The 21,835-nt window shown below is 37.3% G+C and overlaps 1 protein-coding gene across 1 annotated transcript in view; it reads left to right on the forward strand.

Annotated features, from left to right (window-relative positions):
- The first annotated feature begins 10,925 nt into the window (after window positions 1–10,925).
- Window positions 10,926–21,835, forward strand: part of LOC114042733 (zinc finger protein 420-like) — a 13,338-nt gene continuing 2,428 nt past the window's right edge. The window contains exons 1-5 of the mRNA XM_027861424.1: window positions 10,926–10,975; window positions 11,324–11,412; window positions 18,481–18,607; window positions 19,372–19,467; window positions 21,157–21,797. Of these exons, the coding sequence (XP_027717225.1) occupies window positions 11,380–11,412; window positions 18,481–18,607; window positions 19,372–19,467; window positions 21,157–21,797 (897 nt within the window). The 5' untranslated portion in view covers window positions 10,926–10,975; window positions 11,324–11,379. The remainder of the gene's footprint in view (window positions 10,976–11,323; window positions 11,413–18,480; window positions 18,608–19,371; window positions 19,468–21,156; window positions 21,798–21,835) is intronic.

The raw sequence follows: 21,835 nt of genomic DNA on the forward strand, positions 1-21,835 counted from the left end.
TGTCCAAAAAGGGGTAGAGCTTATGGCCATTCCCTGGTCCCATGTTGGATAATAGATTTGAAGGCAGCTCTAGAAGACAGAGTCGCCCATTGGTCAAGTGCTCATAGGACTACTGACCAAATGCCATAGGCCCATTTCCCTAAGAAAGGAATGTTATAAGTGGAAGGACAATCAAAAATATCTGGGTGACTTTCCATGTCATTGAGTCACCTCTGCCATACTGAGTTTGGTCACCTACTCGGCAGAAAAGGTGAGGGTCCTCTAGTTAGCTTCCTAGGATTAAGCAAGTGGATTCAGTAGACTAGCTGTGTATCAATAGACAGATATAACAGCAGTAGTCTTTTCCTGTATAGAATCACACTAACCTGAAAGTTTAGAATAAAATAGGGGTCTAATCAATCATCTATCACATTACCCAGTTACAGATGCAATCCACCCCCAAAGTTGAAGCACCCAGAATCCCTCAGTGGGGCCATGGACTTGTGCACTTTGAGCACATACACTCCTGTGCTGAAAACCACCAGTTGTATCTCCGAGGTCATGAATTGGTAAGGGATTTCTTCTGGGTCGTTCAGATTTTCAAGCCAATGGCAGTGAATGAAGTCAGCAAGTATTGCCTGCATTTATCTGGTTATTCAGCGAATCCTGGACTTCAGAACCCACTGTGTCCTGTTTGCACGCATGGGTCTGTCTGATGATATCACTGATCTTTGATGAAAAGAGTATTCTTATATTTTTGCTTAGAACACATCCAATGCAGAGTTGTCCCCAGACTACCTTATACATGTTGGCACCACTGATAGAAAAGAAATTCCATCAATAAAAACAGGTGCCGTTTCCTTTCTGTCTGTCTCCAGCAACCAGCCAATGTCTGGCATATAGTAGATGCTTAATAAGTACTTTTTTTTTCATCCTTCATTTAAAATTTTTTTTATTAATTTATTTTGATTTATCAACAATTACTTCCATATGCTTTTGAGTTTTAAATTTTTCTCCCCCTCCCCAAGACAGCACACAATCTGATATAGGCTATACATATTCATTCCTATTAAACATTTTCACATTGGTCATGTTGTAAGGAAGAATTAGAACCAATAGGAGGAACCACCACAAAGAGTAAACAAAACTCAACAGAAGAAAAAAGATAGCAAATAGCATGCTTCGATATGCATTCAAACTCTGTAGTTCTTTCTTTGGATGTGGATAGCATTTTCCATCTTGAGATGTCTTAGATCCTTGCATTGCTGAGAAAAGCTAAGTCTATCAAAGTTAGTCATGGCACAACATGGCTGTGACTGTGTACAACATTCTCCTGGTTCTGCTTACTTCATTCAACATCAAACCATACAAGTCTTTCCAGGTTTTTCTGAAATCTACCTGCTCATCATTCCTTGTAGCACAATAGTATTCCATCACATTCATATGCCACAACTTGTTCAGCCATTCCCCAACTGATGGGCATCCTCTCAATTTCCAATTCTTTGCCAGCACAAAAAGAGCTGCTATAAATATTTTTGTACATATGGGTCCTTTTCCCATTTGTATGATCTCTTTGGGATACAGCCCGAGGAGTGCTATTGCTGGGTCAAAGCGTATGCAGAGTTTTATAGCCCTTTGGGTATAGTTCCAAATTGCTCTCCGAAATGGTTGGATCATTTCACAACTCTGTCGAGGGCCAGTTCTGATCAGTCCAGCAAAGGGTTAAAGAATTCAGGTTGGAATTTAATTCTTGCCTGTTCTTACCTTCAAGGGCTTACTTTATCAGGATGTTGGCTCACACTCTCCTATTCATTAAGGGGCTCCTGGACCTGCGCGACTGTGACACTATAAAAGTCTGGCATGAGGGATAACGTGGCAAACTAGGGAGGACTAGTCTCATACTTTGAGATAAGAACCTGACACAGCCCTGAGAATGATTGTCAAGGCCTGTTAATTGACTGTTAATCTCCATCTTGTAACCATTTGTTTAAAATAACGTAATTCTTTTCTCTTGACACTTTTATTGCATGCGCCTTTGATGTATGTCCTGAAGGCATCCTTTACCAAGCTCTAAATCTTGAAAGTGTCATCAACAATAGTTACAGAATATGCATAGTTTTCCCACACAGGGGATCTTTTGTAGTTCCAAACCCTTTTCCTATATGTGCTGTGGCGCTAAGATGAATAAATGGTTCGGTCTTTGCTGACCCGCCTGGCCCACGTTTCTTTTCTTCAGTTCACGCTCTCCCGTCAGCTGTGACGCTTAGTTGCTGGCACCACAACTCCACCAACAATGCATTAGTGTTCCAATTTTTCCCACATCTTCCCCAACATTTACCATTTTCCTGTTTTGTCATGTTGGCCAATCTGATAGGTGTGATATGGTACCTCAGAGTTGTTTTGACTTGTATGTCTCTATGAATAAGTATTTTTTGATGGTTTCATTGATTGAGACGATTTAATTGGATCCCTGTTATGAGACTAGTGATTTCTCTTAATTGTGGTCCCTTTTTAGTCCTTTCTTTTCTAAAATGAAATAGCATCTGCTCTCTCACAAAGGTGTCTTTGGTTTCCATGAGCTCCTAATGTCAGTTGAGGCCCTAAGTCCCTATCATCCAGGGGTTCTTAAACTGTGGTCTGTGGAGTTATTTTAAAACATTTTCATTTCGTTGTATTTCAGTATATTTTGTTTCCTGTGTAATTCTATCTATTTTATGTTATACATTTAAAAATTTTATACTGAAAGGGCTTTACTACACTGCCAAAAAGGATCCATAATCCAGAAGAAAGTTAAGAATCCCTGTTCTAGTGAATGTATCATCACTGCATCTGATTGCCTGCTCTTGGTTTTCAGTGTATACTTTTTATGATATTAAAAAAAGATCCCTCTGTGCCTATATTTGGCAGACCTTTTTTCTTTATTAGCATCAGTAAGGTCTGTGCTTTGTCAAAAGGTTTTTCTATGTTTGTGAAGATAATCAAGTGGTTTGGGATGTTTTTCTTTTTAATATGATTAATGATATTGCTTATTATTGTCAAACCATCCTTGCCTCTTTGTTATAAATCTAATGTGTTCATAATGAATTATTTCATGAATAATTTGCTGTATCTGTTTGAAAAGATTTTATTTAAAATTATTAAATTGGTATTCATTAATGTTAATTGATATTCTTTACTTTATCCTTCCCTGTTTTATGAACTGGGACCATATTTGTCACATTAAAGAAGTCTGATAGAGGCACAGCTAGGTGGTGCAGTAGCTAGAGCACTGGCCCTGGAGTCAGGAGGACCTGAATTTAAATCTGGCCTCAGACATATGACACTCACTAGCTGTGTGACTCTGGGCAAGTCACTTACCCCCAACTGCCTCACCAGAAAAAAAAAATAGTTAAGAAAAATATAAGAAGTCTTATAGAAGTACTTTTCTTATCAGCTTTTAAGAATATTTTGTGAAGTATGGATATTAAGTGTTCAGAAGTGTTTTCCCACCCTTTGGGGCTGGGATAGGGTGCCCACCTTGGGGGCATGATGTTGTTAGAATTGGAAACCAGCAGAATAGCTGATGTAAAATGAAGAATTAGCTGGAAAAATCTGAGCCCTCTTGTAAAGTAGGGCTTTGGGAGGAATTTATTACTTCACCTTCCAGCCCTCCAGTCACAGGTAAAAGGAAAGAGGAAAATTGCCAGTATCAAAAATAAAAAAGGTGAATTTAACACAAATGAAGAAAGTAAGTAATTGTAAACTCTCGTCAGTTGTATGCGTATAAATCTGACAATCTAAATAAAAAGGATCGATACTTATAGGTGTGTTTTTGTGTAATACCTAGATTAACCAAACAAGAAATAAAAGACAATCTTAGAAAAAAATTAAATAAGGTATAAATGAGTTTCCAAAGGGGATGAAAAGAAACAAAAAAGAACCTCTGGGATCCAGTGGATTCAAAAGTGAATTCTATCAAACATTTAATGAACAATTAATTTTAATATTACATAACATGTTTTTGAAAATGGAAAAAGAAAAGATCCTACCAAATTCCTTCTGCAAACAAATATAATGTCGTTCCTTAAACCAGAAAGAGATTACAGCACTATATCATCAGGGTTATATAGTATCATCAGGTTGGATTTACATTAGGCACTTAGATTTGGTTCAATATTAGGAAAACTACGTAATAGATTATATTAATAACAAGAAAAATTAAAATCATATGGTGATATCAAGAGATGCAAAGCTTTTAACAATTTTTGTTGTTGAGTAGTTCCATTGTGTCTGACCCTTCTTGACCCCTGTGGGGTTTCCTTGGCAAAGATACTGAAGTGGTTTGTGATTTCCTCATCCAGTTGTCCCCATTTTACAGTTGAAACTGAAGCAAAGAGAGGTTAAGTGACTGGCCAGAGTCACACAGGTAGTAAGTGTCTGAGGCCAGATTTGAACTCGGGTCTTTCTAACTTCTGGCCTAGCAGTCTATCCACTTAGCCACCCAGCGGCCTTTGACAAGATATGATACCTATTTCTGTTAAAAAACATAACGCATAGGAATAAAGGCAAATTAAAGCTACTCTGAGGTACACCTCACTCATCAGATTGGCAGAGCTGACAAAAAGTAAAAAATGCTAAATGCTAGAGTGGCTGTGGGGAAATAGATACACTGTTGATGGAGCTTCAAACTGGGCCAGCCATTCTTGAAAGCAGTTTGGAATTATGGTGAGAAATTTACTAAACACTGTATGTATTCTTTGAGCCAGCAATACCACTACTAGGTACAAAGAGATCAAAGAGGAAAAGGGCCCATTTGTACAGAAACATGGCAGTTTTTTTTTCTTTGTGCTGGCAGTGAATTGTACTGAAGAGTTCCCATCAACTGTGGAATGGCTAAACATGTTAGGATATAACAAGGTGATAGAAAACTATTGTAGTGTAAGAAGTCACGATGGGAACATTTTCAGAGAACTCCTGGAAGACTTGGATCAATCAGTGCAGAGTGAAGTAAGCAGACCAGGAGAAAAAATTATCCAATGACAGCCTTGTAAAGACAAACAACTTTGAAAGATTTAAGAACTCTGATCAGAGCAGTGACCAAAACCATTTTTCAAGAGGATTCATGATGAAACATGCTACCAACTTCTGACACTGATGTGACTGACTTGTAGAACACATATTGAGACGCACATACTTTTGACATGGCCAATATGGGGATTTCTTTTTCTTGGTTATGGATATTTGTTACAAAGATTTTGCTTACCTTTTTATCCCAATGGGGTGGGGGAAGTGGGAGTGCTAGGAATTAGATTTTTGTGTACCTCCTTCCTAGGACTGAAGGAGGAGGGCTGAGAAGAATCCGTTTTGGGGTGGGTGGTCTTCCTTCCTGGTACCCTGATATGTCATATTTTTTGAATCTCATGTGTAATAGGGGTTTAAGACTGAAGTGCTTGATTCAAATTTGGTGTTTGGGGAAGTGCTTTGTTAAGTGAACTGAAGTGGACAGTAAGAGGCAGCAAGGAATAAAGAAAAGGCCAGGCTGCGTGTCAGAAGGCTTGTATTTGAGACTTTGCTATAATTTTTTTGGTCTCATATTGCGTTTTATTTTACTTTTTAAATTTTAAATTCCATTTTAAACTTAAATTTAAAAAAAGAACATTTCCATGTATGCAGCACAACATGAAAAGTGGAATCAGTATAAAACCATGAATTTCCATTTCACACTATTTCCTTTCTGTTTTTGGAAAAGTAATAAACACTACACATTGGTTTCAAAGCTGCCCTGCTTTGCTTTCCTCGAAGTTTTCTTTTGTTCTTTACTGTGCACATTTTATTATACTTTTGTCTCTCCCTCCCCACTCTGCACTGGAAATGGCTACCATTAGAAATAAATATGTATGTATATGTAAAACCTTACCATACATTCTTCTACTTCTTAGTTCTTTCTCTGTAGGTGAATACCATCTTCCTTCCTAAGTTCTTTGTAGTTGATTTGAATTTTGTAATACTCAAAATGACTTATTCATTCAAAGTTGTTCTTATCACAATATTGCTTAATGAAACTGATTTACAAATTCAGTGCCATAACAATCAAACTACTAAAAAAGTTATTTTATGGAGCTAGAAAAAAATAATTACATTACTCACCTGGAAGAACAAAAGATTAAGAATATCAAGGGAATTAATGAGAAAAACAAAGTGCAAAGGAAGGTGGCCTAGCCATACCAGATATTAAATTATTTTATAAATCGGCAATCATCAAAACTTGTTTCATAGTGGCTAAGAAATATATTGGTAGATCAGTGGAATAAGTTAGGTACACAAGACACAGGAGTCAATAACTGTAGTAATCTGCTGTTTGATAAACCCAAAGACTCCAGCTTCTGGAATAAGAACTCAGTATTTAACCAAAACTGCTAAGAAAACTAAAATATAGTATGGCAGAATCTAGGCATATACCAACATCTATATATATACCATATACCAAGATAAGGTCATATACCTATATATACCAAATACCAAGGTAAGGTCATATACCTATATATACCATATACCAAGATAAGGTCAAAACAGGTACATGATTTAGACATAAAGGGTGAGAGTATAAGCAAATTAGGAGAGGAAGGAATAGTTTACCTGTCAGATCTGTAGAGAAGGGAAGAATTTATGACCAAACAAGAGGAAGAGAACATTTTGAAATGCAAAATGGATAATTTTGATTACATTAAAAATTTTTTGCACAAACTAAACCAATGCAACCAAGATTAGAAGGAAAGCTGGGAAATAATTTTTACAGGCAATGTTTCTGATAAAGGCCTCATTTCTCAAATATATAGAGATACTTTTTATTACATAAAATTAAAATAGTTTTGCACAAACAAAACCAACATAGTCAAAACAAGCAGCAAGTGGTGGCGGTGAAGGGATTTGATAGCATGTTTCTCTGGTAAAGATCTCATATATCAAATATAAAGGGAAGTCAGCCCAAATTTATCACAATGAGGGCCATCACCCAATTGATAAAATAGTCAAAGAATTAGAACAGGCATTTTTCAGAGGAAAAAAGTCAAAGCTCTCAATAATAAGAAAAATGCTCTAAATCAGCAATAATTGGAGAAATGATATTTAAAACAGCTTTGAGGTACTACCTCACTACCTCACCCATCAGACTGGCTAAGATGACCAAAAAGAAAAATGACAAATGCTTGAGAGGTTGTGGAAAAATAGGGACACTAATGCGCTGTTGGTGGATTTGTGAATTAGTGTGACCTTTCTGGAGAACAATTTGGAACTACACCTAAAGGGCTCTAAAACTGTGCCTAACCTTGGACCTAGCTTTACCACAATTAGGCCTGTATCCCAAACAGATCAAAGGAAAAGTTCCCATATGCACAAAAATCTTTATGTCAGCTCTTGTCAAGTAGCAAAGAATTTGAAACGGAGGGGATGCCCATCAATTGGTGAGTGCCTAAGCAAGTTATAGAATATGAAATGTGATGGAGTACTACTGTTCTATAAGAAATGATAAAGGGAATGGTTTCAGAAAAACCTGGGAAAATTTATATGAAGTGATCAGTACAGTGAAATGAGCAGAAACAGTAAGTCAATATGATAACAATAATGTAAAGAAAATCCAACTGTGAAAAGCCTTTGCTACTCTAATCAATACAATCATCCACCACAACTCCAAAGGTTTCATCATGAAAAATACTCTCCTCCTCCAAACAGAATTGATGGATTCAGAGGGCAGATATTGAAGCATATTTTTTCCTTTGTTTAATGCTATTTTTCCTGGAATATGGCTAATACATAAATATATTTTACATGACTTATGTATAATGGGTATTGTGTGTCTTGCCTTCTCAATGGCTGGGAGAATGAATGGAGGAAGGGATCGAATCAGGAACTTAATATGACGATTTTCAAAGGAAATGTCAAAAAATTATTGAAATATGATAAATGAATTTTTCTGAGTAGTAATGCCTTCTAGTCAAGTACTATAATCCCTCGGTAGTTCTCTGTTTGTTAAAAGTAAGGATGGGGCACACGTCTAGTAGAATATTGTCCAATGTTCATTGATTTAGAGCTGGAAGGGACATTACAGGTTTCATTCTAATCCAAGTGTCTCATCTTTAGATGAGGAATCATCCAGAGGTTTTGACTTGCCAAAGGTCACAGAGCCAGTAACCAAAATTTGAACCCAGACCTCCTAAAAATCCATAATGTTTTACCAGCCACACTATTTTTTATCTACTTTTTCTAGTCATTTAAAATTGTCATTCACTTAGCTGTCATAATAATGTATGTTATTTTTTCATTCTGCCCTCATCATTCCATATCACTCTTTTAAAATCTCCCTTTATTTTTTAGAATCTTCATATTTGTCATTCCTGATAACTCATTAACCAGCCATTCCTCAATCTTTAGGTACATTCTTGCAATGAGAAATTGGGGTCGGGGGGGCATTATTGTTTGTTTTTTAACTACTGCTGCCATATTTTTTTGTACATTGTAGCATTAGCTAGCTGGACCAGAGAAAATGAATAGCTTCTTGTGAAATTCTAAAGTCTTTTCTAACACAGTTGGACCGATATGCAGCTCCAGGACCAGGAAATGTTTGCCCACAAATGGTAGAGATGTAAAATTTGTTAGTTTGCCATGGATACACTTTAATCTGTCCAGACAAAATTCATTTTTCTTCGTGATTGGAATTTTTTCTTTCTCTCTTCAGCATTTCGTCACTGAGCTTCTCCCATCCCTTTTCGGCTGACGTCCCCCTAATGCATTTTCTTCCATGAGACCATACCTCTGAACCTTTCCTCTGAACCACTTCAAATTGCTTTCTCAAAATCTACAGTACAGTCAGATTGTGGGTTTTTTTCTGTAGTTTGATTTTAAAGTAAAAGATTTTATAACATCAAAGTATACATTCTCCTATCCTGTTATTGCATATTAAAATATATTTTCAAATATTACCAAAGATTCTGGTCAATTTAATATGAATATATATCATATCACAATTTTAGCTTAAGCACTTTTCTTTCACAACATTTAAATTCATTCTATAAGGCCCATGCACAACTTTACATTCTGACAAAAAAAGTTTTGAAATATAATTTTGTACACCTAATGAAAAATCACACTCTCTATATCTTGACAGTATAGTATACAATCAAACATACCTCCAGCAATCAAATGTACCTGAATTACATTAAGAAAACTTTGTAGGTGGAAAAGCATATAAATCATTCTTTCAGACAAATGAAGGAGAGTGAAGGCATTTTATTTCTAAGCATCACTTAATGCATCAAAGTAACCATAAGTTTTTGCTTTTTTTGGATGAATCTTTTAACAGATTAAAAATCATCCAGCAATTTTTAGAAAAACACTTTCTCTGACCTACCTAGGGAAAAAATAAAGAAATACATGTTTATCACTTAAAAGGTAAGTAAACTCTTGTATTTTATAATTTCTACTTCAGTGATAGTCATGCATCAGAAAACCGATATATATATATATATGATGACTATATTAATAATTTAGATTTCTCAGAATTGCCTCTATTGTGAGTCAGTCCTCACAATGTAGCTTGAAGCGATCAATCAAACTTGAGAATCTCTGCCTGTGTACCTGAAGTGTAGCAAATCAAAGATTGTAGAAACCGTTTCTGTCACAGGACTGTCATGTTGTGCTGTAGGGAAGGTGGTCATGACCCCCAAAGACTTGACTCCAGAATTGTTGTATTGTGGGATTTGTCAATTTCTCCTGGTGAAGCACTAAACCATTGTTTGTAATCCACTTTCCCCCCTCCCTTTCCACTTGTGATGTATGTATATGATCTGTCTTCACTTTAATGAGGTTGGGATCTGAACCCCTAAAAAGAAGAGACCACGTCTTTGAGATTTGGACCCCAAAAAGGAAAAGCCCTGGACTTTCCCACATGGCCAAATCTCTGGCATTCACTGAGGCTACCATCCTAACAACTGGCTCTTCATTATCGCCTAAACCCAATCTCCCAATGATCTGTTACCCTCCATTGTCTATCACCTCCCTGATGGCCCCTGGCCACTTACCACCCTATAATCCATTCTCTCTTGGCCACGTGGTGCAGGTCCCTGGAGTTTAGACCCTTCCTTCAGTCACCCCAGATTACTTGGCCAGCTTCAGCAAGGTGGAATTCTATCAGGAAGACTGATGGTTTGCAAATCTGTCCCTCTAAATTAAACTAATTAATTAAACGGCTCCCTGATCTCTGGCACTTTGTCTCTGGCTCGCTGTTTCATCATTCTCAGGTGAGAGACGGGCTCAATAAAATCCTGCGAACACTTTCCAAAACACAGCCCGGGCCAAAGCAAAGCCTTCCGTCGTCCCCGCGGTCCCGGCTGGTGGCGGCGCCCCCTTGACCTCTCCTGCTGCCCCGGGCCTACTCCTGTCCTGCTCCTCCTGGAAGCCCCAGGGGGCTGAGCGAGCTCTCCGGGCATCCAGCCCCAGCCCCTGGTTTCCCTCCTCAGAGCCGGGGCTTCCCTGCGTGTTTGCGTCACTTCCGGCGGGAAGATGCCGGCGCACGGGAAGCATTTCATAAGAGCCACCGCCTGTGGTGACTGGCTGCCGGAGTGGAAGAGACTGCGGGCTGGACTGGCTTCGGAGGAGCCCCAGGACCCCACGAGGTCTGCGACCCCATGCTTGGTGACTCGCCGTGGGCTCTGGGGCTGTGAAGACCTCGTACGAGGTAACGCTAGGAGCGGAGGGGGCGGGGCTCCTGGCAGGAGGGGCGGGGCAGCCAAGGAGGCAGGACTGCATTCCAGGCCGGGGGAGCGGCGGAGCCCCAAGCATGCGCAGGAGGAGCCTCAGCCTCCAGACTACGATTCCCAGAAGGCCGTGCTCGCCTCCGGGGCATTTTCGAAAGATGGGGTGGGCGGGCCACGCCTCGCGTCACTTCCGCCACCACTATTTCAGCCCCTTTCGTGGTTATTTGTGGTTTTTTCACATTCTCTGTCCTGCGCTGAAGTGTGACGTGGTGAGCGGGGGCCGAGAGCCGGGCCAGGCCCAGGCGGAGCCGGCTGCGGGGTGCGGCGGGGTCGGAGCACGGGGGGCTGACTGGGGAGCACACGGAGAGCGGGAGGAGCGTCCGCCAGAGGAAGAAGGAAGCCCCCGAGGGGTCTCAGGGGTCTGGGGGCGGGCGGGATTGGAGGCCGAGCAGGCGGAGGCGGAGCCTGGGGGCGGATTCTACTCCTCCTTCAGTCCCGCCCGCATCCCGCGTCCCCCTCCCTGATCTCCCCGCAGTGGAGAAGTGGGAATGTCTGGTCTGAGCTGGGCAGACCCCCAGCGTGACCCCTCATTCTCCTGCTTCTCCTTTCCTCCCCAGCTCTACCTTCGGTGACCTCTGCTGTGCCCCAGGAGGACAGCCTGGAGGAAGAGGGAATGGCTCCTGCCCTGACAGCCAGGCACGGGAAGGTGAGTGCCACTTGCTGCTTTTCTGAACTAGCATCTCAGGCCAGAGATCCTGAGATGGGTTTCTTTATCCTGTGCTGTAACATTAGGAATTGTGGGAATCAGAGAATCATATAACCACAGACACCAATGTATTCTCTCCACACACACAAAAAAAACCCTAATTACATTTACTTTGTGTTTTTTTAAATTTTGAGTTCCAAATTGTTTCCCTCCATCCAATCCTTCCCCCACCTATTGAGAAGGCAAACGATGGGACACCCATTTTTCCTGGGAAGTAATGCAAAACATTTCCATATTGGCCCTAGCCTTGTGTTCGGGCATAAAAACCTCATAATCCATTGCAGAAAGGCAGAAATATTAAATGCATCCTTTTCAGATCATGATGCAATAAAAATTACATGTAATAAAGGGCTATAGAAAGATAAAACTAAAAACTAATTGGAAACAAAATAATCGTAAAGAACGAGTGAGTCAAATAACAAATCATAGAAACAATCAGTAACTTCATCAAAGAGAGTAACAATAAAGAGACAGTTATTTAGATCTAAATTTATTTGTGTTAAAAGTGTTTTGTAATTGTGTTTATGTATTTCCTGTGTTTGTCTTGGCAGGTAGGCTACCAAATGTTTTATGTTGTCTATAGTTATTTTAAATCGAACTTCTTTTTCTGTCTCTTGCTGCTGGGCTTTGTAGTAGTATATAGAAATGTCTTTGTTAGTAATATATAGAAATGTCAATTATTTATGTAGGGTTATTTTATATCCTGCAACTATGCAAAGGTTTTTAATTATTTCAAGTAATTTTTAGTTGATTCTCTAGGATTCTCTAAGTACACTAACATATCATCTGCAATGAGTGATAGTTTTGTTTGCTCACTGCCTATTCTAATTTCCTTCAGTTTCTTTATCTCTCTTTTGCTAAAGCTAACATTTCTACTACAGTATTGGGTAACTGTGGTGATGATGGACATTCTTATTTCACCCCTGATCTTACTGGGAAAGCTTCTAGCTTATCCTTACTAAATATAATACTTGCTGATGGTTTTAGATAAATGCTACTTTTTTAAGGAAAACTTCATTTACTTCTATGTTCTCAAGTATTATTAATAGGAATGGGTACTGTATTTTGTCCAAAGTTTTTTCTGCATCTATTGAGGTAATCAAATGATTTGTTAGGTTTGTTATTCATATGGTCCCTTATGCTGATAATTTTCCTAATATTGAACCAGCTCTCCACCCCTGGTATAAATCCCATCTAGTCATAGTGTATTATCCTGGTGAAAAATTGCTGAAATCTCTTCGCTAATATTTTATTTAAAATTTTTGCATCAATATTTATTAGGGAAATTGGGCTATAATTTTCTTTCTTTGTTTTGACTCTTCCCTTTTTTGGTATCAGCACCATATTTGTGTCTTAAAAAGAATTTGGTAGGACTACTTCTTTGCCTATTTTTCCAAATAGTTTATATATGTATATATATACATATAGATAATATTAGAATTAATTGTTCTTTAAATATTTGGTAGCATTCACTTGTAAATCCATCTGGCCCTAAAATTTTTTTCTTAGGGAGTTCATTTCTTTTCCTAAAAGGGGCTTAAACATTATATTTCCTCTTTTGTTAATCTGGAGAGTTTATATTTTTGTAAATATTCATCCACTTCACTTAGATTTTCAGAATTATTGGCATGCAGTTGGGCCAGATATCTCCTAATTACTGCTTTAATTTCCTTTTCATTGGTCATGAATTCACCCTTTTCATTTTTGATACAGGTAATTTGGTCTTCTTCCTTTTTTAAAATCAAATTAACCAAAGGTTTGTCTATTTTATTGTTGGGGGTTTTTTTTGTTTTTTTTTTTTAATAAAACCAGCTCTTAGTTTTATTTATTAGTTCACTAGTTTTCTTACTTTCAGTTTTATTAATCTCCCCTTTGATTTTCAGCATTTCTAATTTGGTATTTATTTGGGGATTTTTAATTCATTCTTTTTCTAGCTTTTTCAGTTGTATGCCTGATTCATTGATCTCCTTTTTCTCTTTTTTATTTATGTAAGCATTTAAAAATATAAAATTTCCCCTTAGAACTTCTTTGGCTGTATCTCCTAAGTTTTGATATGTTGTCTCTTTATTGTCATTCTCTTTGATGAAGTTATTGATTGTTTTTATGATTTGTTGTTTGACCTAGTCATTCTTTAGGATTAGATTATTTTGTTTCCAATTAATTTTTAGTTTTATCTTTCCATGGCCCTTTATTACATGTAATTTTTATTGCATCATGATCTGAAAAGGATGCATTTAATCTTCCTGCCTTTCTGCATTGGGTTGTGAGGTTTTTATGCCCTAATACATGGTCAGTTTTTGTCTAGGTGCCATGTACCACTGGGGAAAAGGTATATTCCTTTCATTCCCCTTTCAATTTTTTCAAGAGGTCTATCATATCTAATTCTATTAAAATTCTGTTCAACTCCTTAACTTCTTCTTTATTTTGTGGTTAGATTTCTCCAATTCTGAGAGGGGGAGGTTGAAGTACCTTCAGCCCCTCAATTGTAATAGGTCTTTTGCACCTCTTTATATGATATAATTTGCCCTATTTTGCCTCCCCTTTCCTCTTCTCTTAGTATAATCCTTTTTTTCTCCCTTAATTATTTTCATATCATATCAAAGTCATCTTATACTCATACCTTCTGTCTATGTATTTCTGTTCTAACTGCCCTAATAAAGATACAGTTCTCAATAGTTATAAGCATCATCTTCACATAAGCAATGCAAACAGTTTAACCTTATGGAATAACATGTTTTTTTCTTTGCTGTTCACCTTTTTATGCTTCTCTTGAGTCTTTTATTTTGAGGTTGAATTTTCTGTTTAGCTGTGGTCTTTTCATCAGGAATGACCAGAATTCCCCTATCTCATTGAATGTCCAGCTTTTCCCATGAAAGATTATGCTCAGTATTGCTGGGTAATTGATTCTTGCTTATAATCCAAGCTTCTTTTCCTTCCAGAATATCATATTCCAAGCCAATGATCAAGACAATTCCAAATGACTCATGATAATAGCTGAGGCAAGGAGGGAAAGGCCTGACATAAATGAAGCTGAAGGGAGAAACATTTTCTTCAAACTTTTCTCAAAGTCCTTGTGCCCAAGCCATTCTTATCTTAACCATCTTTATTTGGATTGATAGAGCCACTCTCTCTTTTTATGATGGGGTGAGGGGCAGGGTAGAAGGACAGGTGCTATTGGATTGGAAAAGGGACATTTATCAAGTTTCTAAAAAGAGAGGATAGATTCTGCAAAGCCTAGGCTAGTGACTTTGAATTCTGGCACATTCCTAGAGTACACTGGTAAATGAGCGCATAGAGAGCAATTAGAAAGGTTTCTTTTTATTTCTTCTGTAAGGCTTTGTGCTATTTCACCACAGTCATTTCTGGAAAAAGACCTCTTTCCTTCACCCTCCAAATTTTATCCTCCTTTATACCAAAGAAGTAGTTACACAAGAGTAACAATGACTTTACCTGACAGTTGATAAAACATTCTCTTCTAGTGGTCTCCATCTTCTCAGCTATCAAAAGTGGCAACAGTTTTTTTTATTTTATTTTTAGTTTATGGAATAAAACAATCATTTCCATAACAAAGTATAATAAAAAAGATAATAGTGCATGAAACTGCAAATCTACTATATGTAACTTGCTATTCTTTCAAATATACAATAAAATTATCGTGTAAATTTTTTTTCTTTCCTCCCCTTTCCAACCTAGAGATGGCTATCATTAGACACAGATAGGTGTATGTGTGTGTGTAATCCATATATACTTGTGTTTATCAGTTCTTTCTCTAGATGCAGATAGTGTCTTTCTTCATATGTCCTTTTATAGTTAATTTGGAGATTTATAATAGTCAAAATAACTTATTTATTCAGAGTAATTTTTGAAACAATATTGCTGTTATTCTATACAGTGTTCTCTTGGTTCTGCTCACTTTTTGCTCTTCATTATTTTGTCAAAGTCTTTCCATGTTTTTCTAAAATCATTTAGCTTATCATTTCTTATAACACCGTAGTATTCCATCACAATCATATAACACAACTTGTTCAGCCCTTCCACAACTGGTAGGCATCCCTGTAATTTCTAGTTCTTTACCACCACAAAGAGAGCTGGTATAAATATCTGAGAACATATAGGTTCTTTTCCTTTTTCCCTAATCATTTTTGGATATAGACCAAGTAGTGGTATTGCTGGGTCAAAGCATATAGGTATTTTAATAATTCTTTTTGCATAATTCCAGATTACTCTCCAAAATGGTTGGATCATTTTACAATTCCACCAACAGTCAATTGGTGTCCCAATTTTTCCACATCCTCTCCAACATTTGTCACTTTCTACTTCCTGTCATTTTACCCAGTCTAATAGGTGTGAAATGTTATCTGAAGGTTGTTTCACTTTTCATTTCTCCAATCCAGTAATGATTTAGAGCATTTTTATATGACTATAAATTCTTTTGATTTCTTCACTGGAAAAGCGCCTGTTCATATCCTTTGACTACTTATCAGTTGGGGAATGATTCGTATTCTTACAGATTTGACAAAGTTGTTTATATATTTTAGGTGTGAGGCCTTTATCTGATAAACTGTCCATAAAAATTTTTCTCCAACTTTCTACTTTCCTTCTAATCTTGGCTATATTTGTTTTATTTATACAAAACCTTTTGAATTTGATGTAATCACAATTATCCATTTTATACCTGACATTGCTATCTCTTGTTTATTTATAAATTGTTCACCTCACCATAAGTCTGATGAGTAATATGTTCAACTTTTTTTATAATTACTTGGAGTTCAGCATCCTTTTCTTTGTTATTAAATTATATTTCTGTAATTTTTATGTCGTGTTCTGTTGACTCTGCTTATTTTACACTGTGTCAGTTAATGCCTATCTTCCAATCCTCAGAATTCTTCTTGTCATTTTTAATTATATAAATGACAGTGTTATTCATATGCTGTTTTTTCTAGCTATTCTTTACTGCTAAGAATTGTTTGTTTCCAGTTCTATGCTGCCCCAAAGAGTGCTCTTATGAATATTTTTATCCAGAAATTCAGTTGTGGCCTTGGTCGGGTGATACAGAAAGGGAATGGCAACGTGGTACAGTGAGAATAGCCTTGGATTTGAAGCTGGGAGGACGTGGGCTCAAAGTGCTTATCTACCGTTTATTCCCCTTTTAACCTTAAGCGAGTCACTTTCCCTCTCTGAGCGTCACTTCCCTAACGTATAAAATGAGAAAACTGGACTCTAACGTGTCTTCCTGCTCTCAGTATATGAATTGGTAAGTTGTAGTCCTTTAACACCCTTTTCAGCAGTGCAAATAAAATGTTCACATGCTCTAACAGATAGGAGATTGTAGCCCCCCCATGCTTGCCTCTGCTCTTCTGAGCAAATGCTCCAGGATCATTGAACACAATCATGGTCATTTCAGAGCAGCACATTTTCAGAAGCACAGCGATTGAGTGGAAAGAGATCAGGCTGATTGGTCAAAGAAACTGGCCTTGTTTAGTCTGGAAGAGAGACTTAGGACCACATGATATCACTGTCTTCAGCTATTTCATTTTCATTGTTTATTTCTGCAAGTAGAAAAGGAATTATCCATATTACTTCTTCAGCTCAGAGGGAAGAAATAGGAGCCATGGGTGCACATTGTGAAAAACAACAGCAACAACAAAAAAAGCCCCCACACATTTAAAATTGATGTCTTTGGAACCGTTTACAACAACAAACATTTATTAAGCACCTACAAAGTACCAGGCACTGTGCTAAGTGGAACATACAAATGATGGCAAATAAGGGCTCCTGCCCTCAAGGAGCTTACAAACCCAGAGAGGAATTCTTTTTAAAAAATTTTTATTCATTTAATTTTTAGTTTATGGAATAAAATAAGCATTTTCAAGACATAATATCATTAAAAAAAGATGATTGCACATGAAACTGCAAATCTGTTATGTGCAACTTGCTATTCCTTTTAAATATACAGTAAAGTTATATAAATTTCTTTGTTTCCTTTCCCACCCATCCCTAGAGATGGCTACCGTTAGATATGTGTGTGTGTGTGTGTCTGTGTGTCTCTGTGTGTATTTAAAATCAATCTGTCCATACTTCTATTTATCAGTTCTTTCTGGAAGAGGAATTCTTAAGTGCCTGCTATATACCAGACACTGTAACTCGGATACAATTAAATAAATGAAACAATCCCTTGTGGCAAGTGAAAGATGAAATGATTAAGGAAACAAAGGTTTAATCCTTTGGGCATATCAGTTTATTAAGCAGTTCATGGCAATTGCACAACAAAGTGAGACCAGGCCCCTTCCTCAACTTAGGACTGGACCCTGAATATAGGGGGTGATGTACTTTTATACATTTAGAATAATCAAAACCAGTTAATTAAAAGCAAATAATAGAATATTAGGTAATCTGATTTCTAATTTGAGGAAAGATTGGGAACTTTCCATGTTGGGAGGGGGAAAGGCAAAAGGTTCAGTTCCCTGAATTCAGAAAATGAGGTGTCCCACTCCCCCCAAGAGTCTATGTGCAATCCAAGGAACATGGAAATGATAACTAATTGGTCAGTATTGGCTCAGTTTTTAGATAAGACATACGGGTAGATTGAGATGTACAACTGTGAGAAAATTCCTTACATCAGTCTTTTTCCATCTGACTGGGTTTCTGATCAGCATAACCTAGGTCCTTACTTAAGGACTAAATAGCGGGTAGATTAGGTCTCGTTTCTCAGCCATTCAAGGCTAGGTTCAAACAATGCAATAAGGTTTTCTCCTATTTCCCACAATTAAATAAATTTTTCTCACATGACAGAAGTTGGACTGGATCCGTAATTGAACAGAAAAAGAACTGAGCTACCCCCAGAATTGAGTCACAAAATGGGGTCAATATGGTTGATTCAATTGCCTCAATTCCATGTACCACTTGCTGTCCTAATGCCCTGCATTCCCTCACTCTGCTGGGAAGCAGATTACATTTGAACTTCGTAACTAAAAGTTAGAGTTATAGCTGATGTTTCTGATGTTTCAGGAATTAGTGACATTCAAGGATGTGGCTGTGGAATTCACTCAGGAGGAGTGGGTACAATTGAACCCATCTCAGAAAAAGCTGTACAGGGATGTGATGCTGGAGAACTATAGGAACTTGGTCTGTTTGGGTAAGAATAGCTACCCCATTGGGGTGTTATGTACTGTGACAACTTTCAAGATTTTAAGTTATCCTTTGGCATACACAAGGAGACTATTCCTAATCCTCTTATAGCCAAGAGACGGATTACTTGTACTACCTATTTCCAGGAAAAAGGTCTTTGTTTAGTACCCCTGGAAATTGATTTCTTGATTTGTTGTTATTCTTGAGAATGTATCTTTCCCCTCTCTATTGCTTCAATTCTAAGATTTTCTTTTTAATTCCAATGTAAGTTACATCATATACAGTCTTCCCACTGTCTAAGCAGGGAATGAGTCAAATGAACTATTTTTTCCTAAGTCCTACTCAGTAATCCATTCTACCTTAATACAGAATATACTCTGGTGGTTCTTTGTACTATCTTTGAGGTACCTACCATGCCTATTTTTTCCCCAAAGAGGGCTTGAGCTAGTTTTGATTTCTTTTATTAAGTTTTATGCCCTTAAGGCTTTTATTAAGCTTTTAAAAAAACTAATTTCTCCTCCCTCTGCCACCGTAAATAAAAAAGAAAGAAAAAACCCTACTTCTCCCTTCAACCAGCCCATTGAGCCCACCATAGTTGGGAAAAAAAATCTCAAAATGAGCTAACATAGTGCCCTTGGTAGTATAAGATACATTCAGTGCCCTCATTAACCCCCACCTTTCTAGTAAGAGTTGAGAGGAGTATTTCATCTATCTGTTTTATGATGGAACTCTGAAATGACTCCCTAGCACTTTTTGTTTTTCAATGAACAGGATTTGCAGTTTCCAAACCGGATGTGATCTACCAGATGGAAAGAAAGAAAGCATCTTGGATACCAGAGGCAGATATTCCAAGAAGCAGCTTTCCAGGTGACTACATAAAAATCAACCAGATGGGTCATTGCAGAATACTGATCTGTTGAATATTCTAGGTCAAAGCTCTTGTAAAATGTTGAACAAAGTGGTTTATCAAAGTTTCTCAGGCCTGTTGAGAGAAGCTGAGACTTTACAAATTCATTTTTTACTTCAAAAAGTTACTTTTTTTGTGTATCTCTTTACTGAAATATACTTCTACTCTCAAAGAAATTTGTCGCCTCAGTACAGGGCAGTTATTTCTATTCTGTTCATGGAAGATTATCTTATCTTGGGCAGGCATTCTCCTGCCTCACTTGCGTGAATTCATTCTCCTTTTAAAATAACGCACATTACTCTTGAGTTCTCTTCTGATAATTCCTTCTGTTTTGTTTTTATGATTATGTTACTTTGCTGCTGTTGCTTTTTAAAATACTTAATCCTAAAAAAGTAAATAAAATAAAATACTTAATCCTAAGTGTTTAATAATAATCCTAATTATCCTAATTCCCCTTTCTTCAGTCTGTCATGTTATGCGTCATCTTGTTTTTCTTTATGTTTTGAAATTGTTTATAAAGGCATAATAATATGTTTATATGACAGTGCTTATGTGGCCATAACTCCAGGATTGGACCTATAGGTTTTTGTTATTTTGCTATTTCACAAAAAGTTTTGAAAATTTTAGGGAATTCTTTGTTTTTGGTAACATTTTAAGGATGCAGACCTATTAGTGGGACCATTATGTCAAATGATATGAACAGTTTTGTACCACTAGCTAAAATTGCTATGTTACTTTTAAGAAAAATGGCAGCCATGGCTTACCAATTTTAACATAACTGCCAAAATTTATCATTTTAAAGAATCTTTGCTAATCTAATGGCCATTTATTGATACTTCCTAATTGTTTTCGTTTTAATTTCTTTGATTACCAGAGTTTGAGTACTGTTTCAGGTAATTATTAATAATTTTTCTTGGAGCAGCTAGGTGATGCAGTGGATAGTGCACTGGCCCTGAAGTCAGGAGGACCCGAGTTCAAATCCGGCCTCAGACCAAACACTTGACACTTACTAGCTGTGTGACCCTGGGCAAGTCACTTAACCCTAATTGCCTAAAAATAAAATTAAAAAAAAAATTAAAAAAAAAAATTTTTCTTGTCAAAAATACCTGTATGTCTTACTCTTATGAATTTCAATTAATTTCTTACAAAGTAGATATGTTGAATTTTTAGAGGAAGTTTATGGCATCAATTGTCCACATTTTTCCCCTCATATTTCTTCTTTATTCTGTTTACTTCATGTATCTATGTCTCCTCCTTACTCTAAACTCAATTTTCCATTTTCTTTCTGTTCAGTGTTTTCCCTTCCTATTTTCATCTCAGAGGGTAAAGATATATTTGCAAGTTCTCAAAGTCATCTGTTTTTTTCTGAATAGTCTTATCCCATTCAGATGTCAGCCAATGAAAGTAGAGTAAGGGTTCATTCATTCCCCCCCTGGTAATTTCATCCCAAGTGAATTCATTTACATATGTTACCTTTGAGTCATCAAACTTTCACATAAGATAAATCGATCCTTAGTGAAAGGCTAGTAAGACTAGTTGTCTCAAGTGAGAAGGCAAGAGAATAGCTCTAAAACCTTTGAACAACTAAGCACATTGTGGAAAGGGTGAAAAAAAGGCTGGTTTAATCAGCTCTTTATTCTTCCTTTCAGAGAGCAGAGAATTTACTGGAGATAAACCTCTTGGATGTAGTGAATGTGGGAATGCCTTCAGGAGCAAGGAGCATCTTGCTGTGCATCATAAAATTTCTACTGGAGAGTTTGTTTCTCAACTTAAGCAGTGTGGGAAGGCTTTTCTCTACAACTCAGAATTTCTTCGACATAAAAAACTTCATACTGGAGAGAAACCTTATGAATGTACTGAATGTGGAAAGGCCTTCAGGAAAAACTCACAACTTATAATGCATCAGAGAATTCATATTGGAGATATTCTTTATGAATGTAAGGAGTGTGGGAAAGCTTTTCTTTACAACTCAGAATTTGTTCAACATCAAAGAATTCATACAGGAGAGAAACCTTATGAATGTAGTGAATGTGGAAGAGCCTTCAGGAGGAAGGAACATCTTACTGTGCATCAGAAAATTCATACTGGAGAGAAGCCTTATGAATGTAGTGTATGTGGGAAAGCCTTCAGAAGTAAGGGACATCATACTGAGCATCAGAAAATTCATACTAGAAACATTCTTTATGAATGTAAGGAGTGTGGGAAGGGTTTCCTCTACAACTCAGGTCTTATTCAACATCAAAAAATTCATACTGGAGAGAAACCTTATGAATGTAGTGAATGTATGGAGGCCTTCAGGAGTAAGACACTACTTTCTGTGCACCAGAG

This window comes from Vombatus ursinus, unplaced genomic scaffold (assembly GCF_900497805.2).
Source record: "Vombatus ursinus unplaced genomic scaffold, bare-nosed wombat genome assembly UNPS02014745.1, whole genome shotgun sequence".
Lineage (NCBI taxonomy): Eukaryota > Metazoa > Chordata > Mammalia > Diprotodontia > Vombatidae > Vombatus > Vombatus ursinus.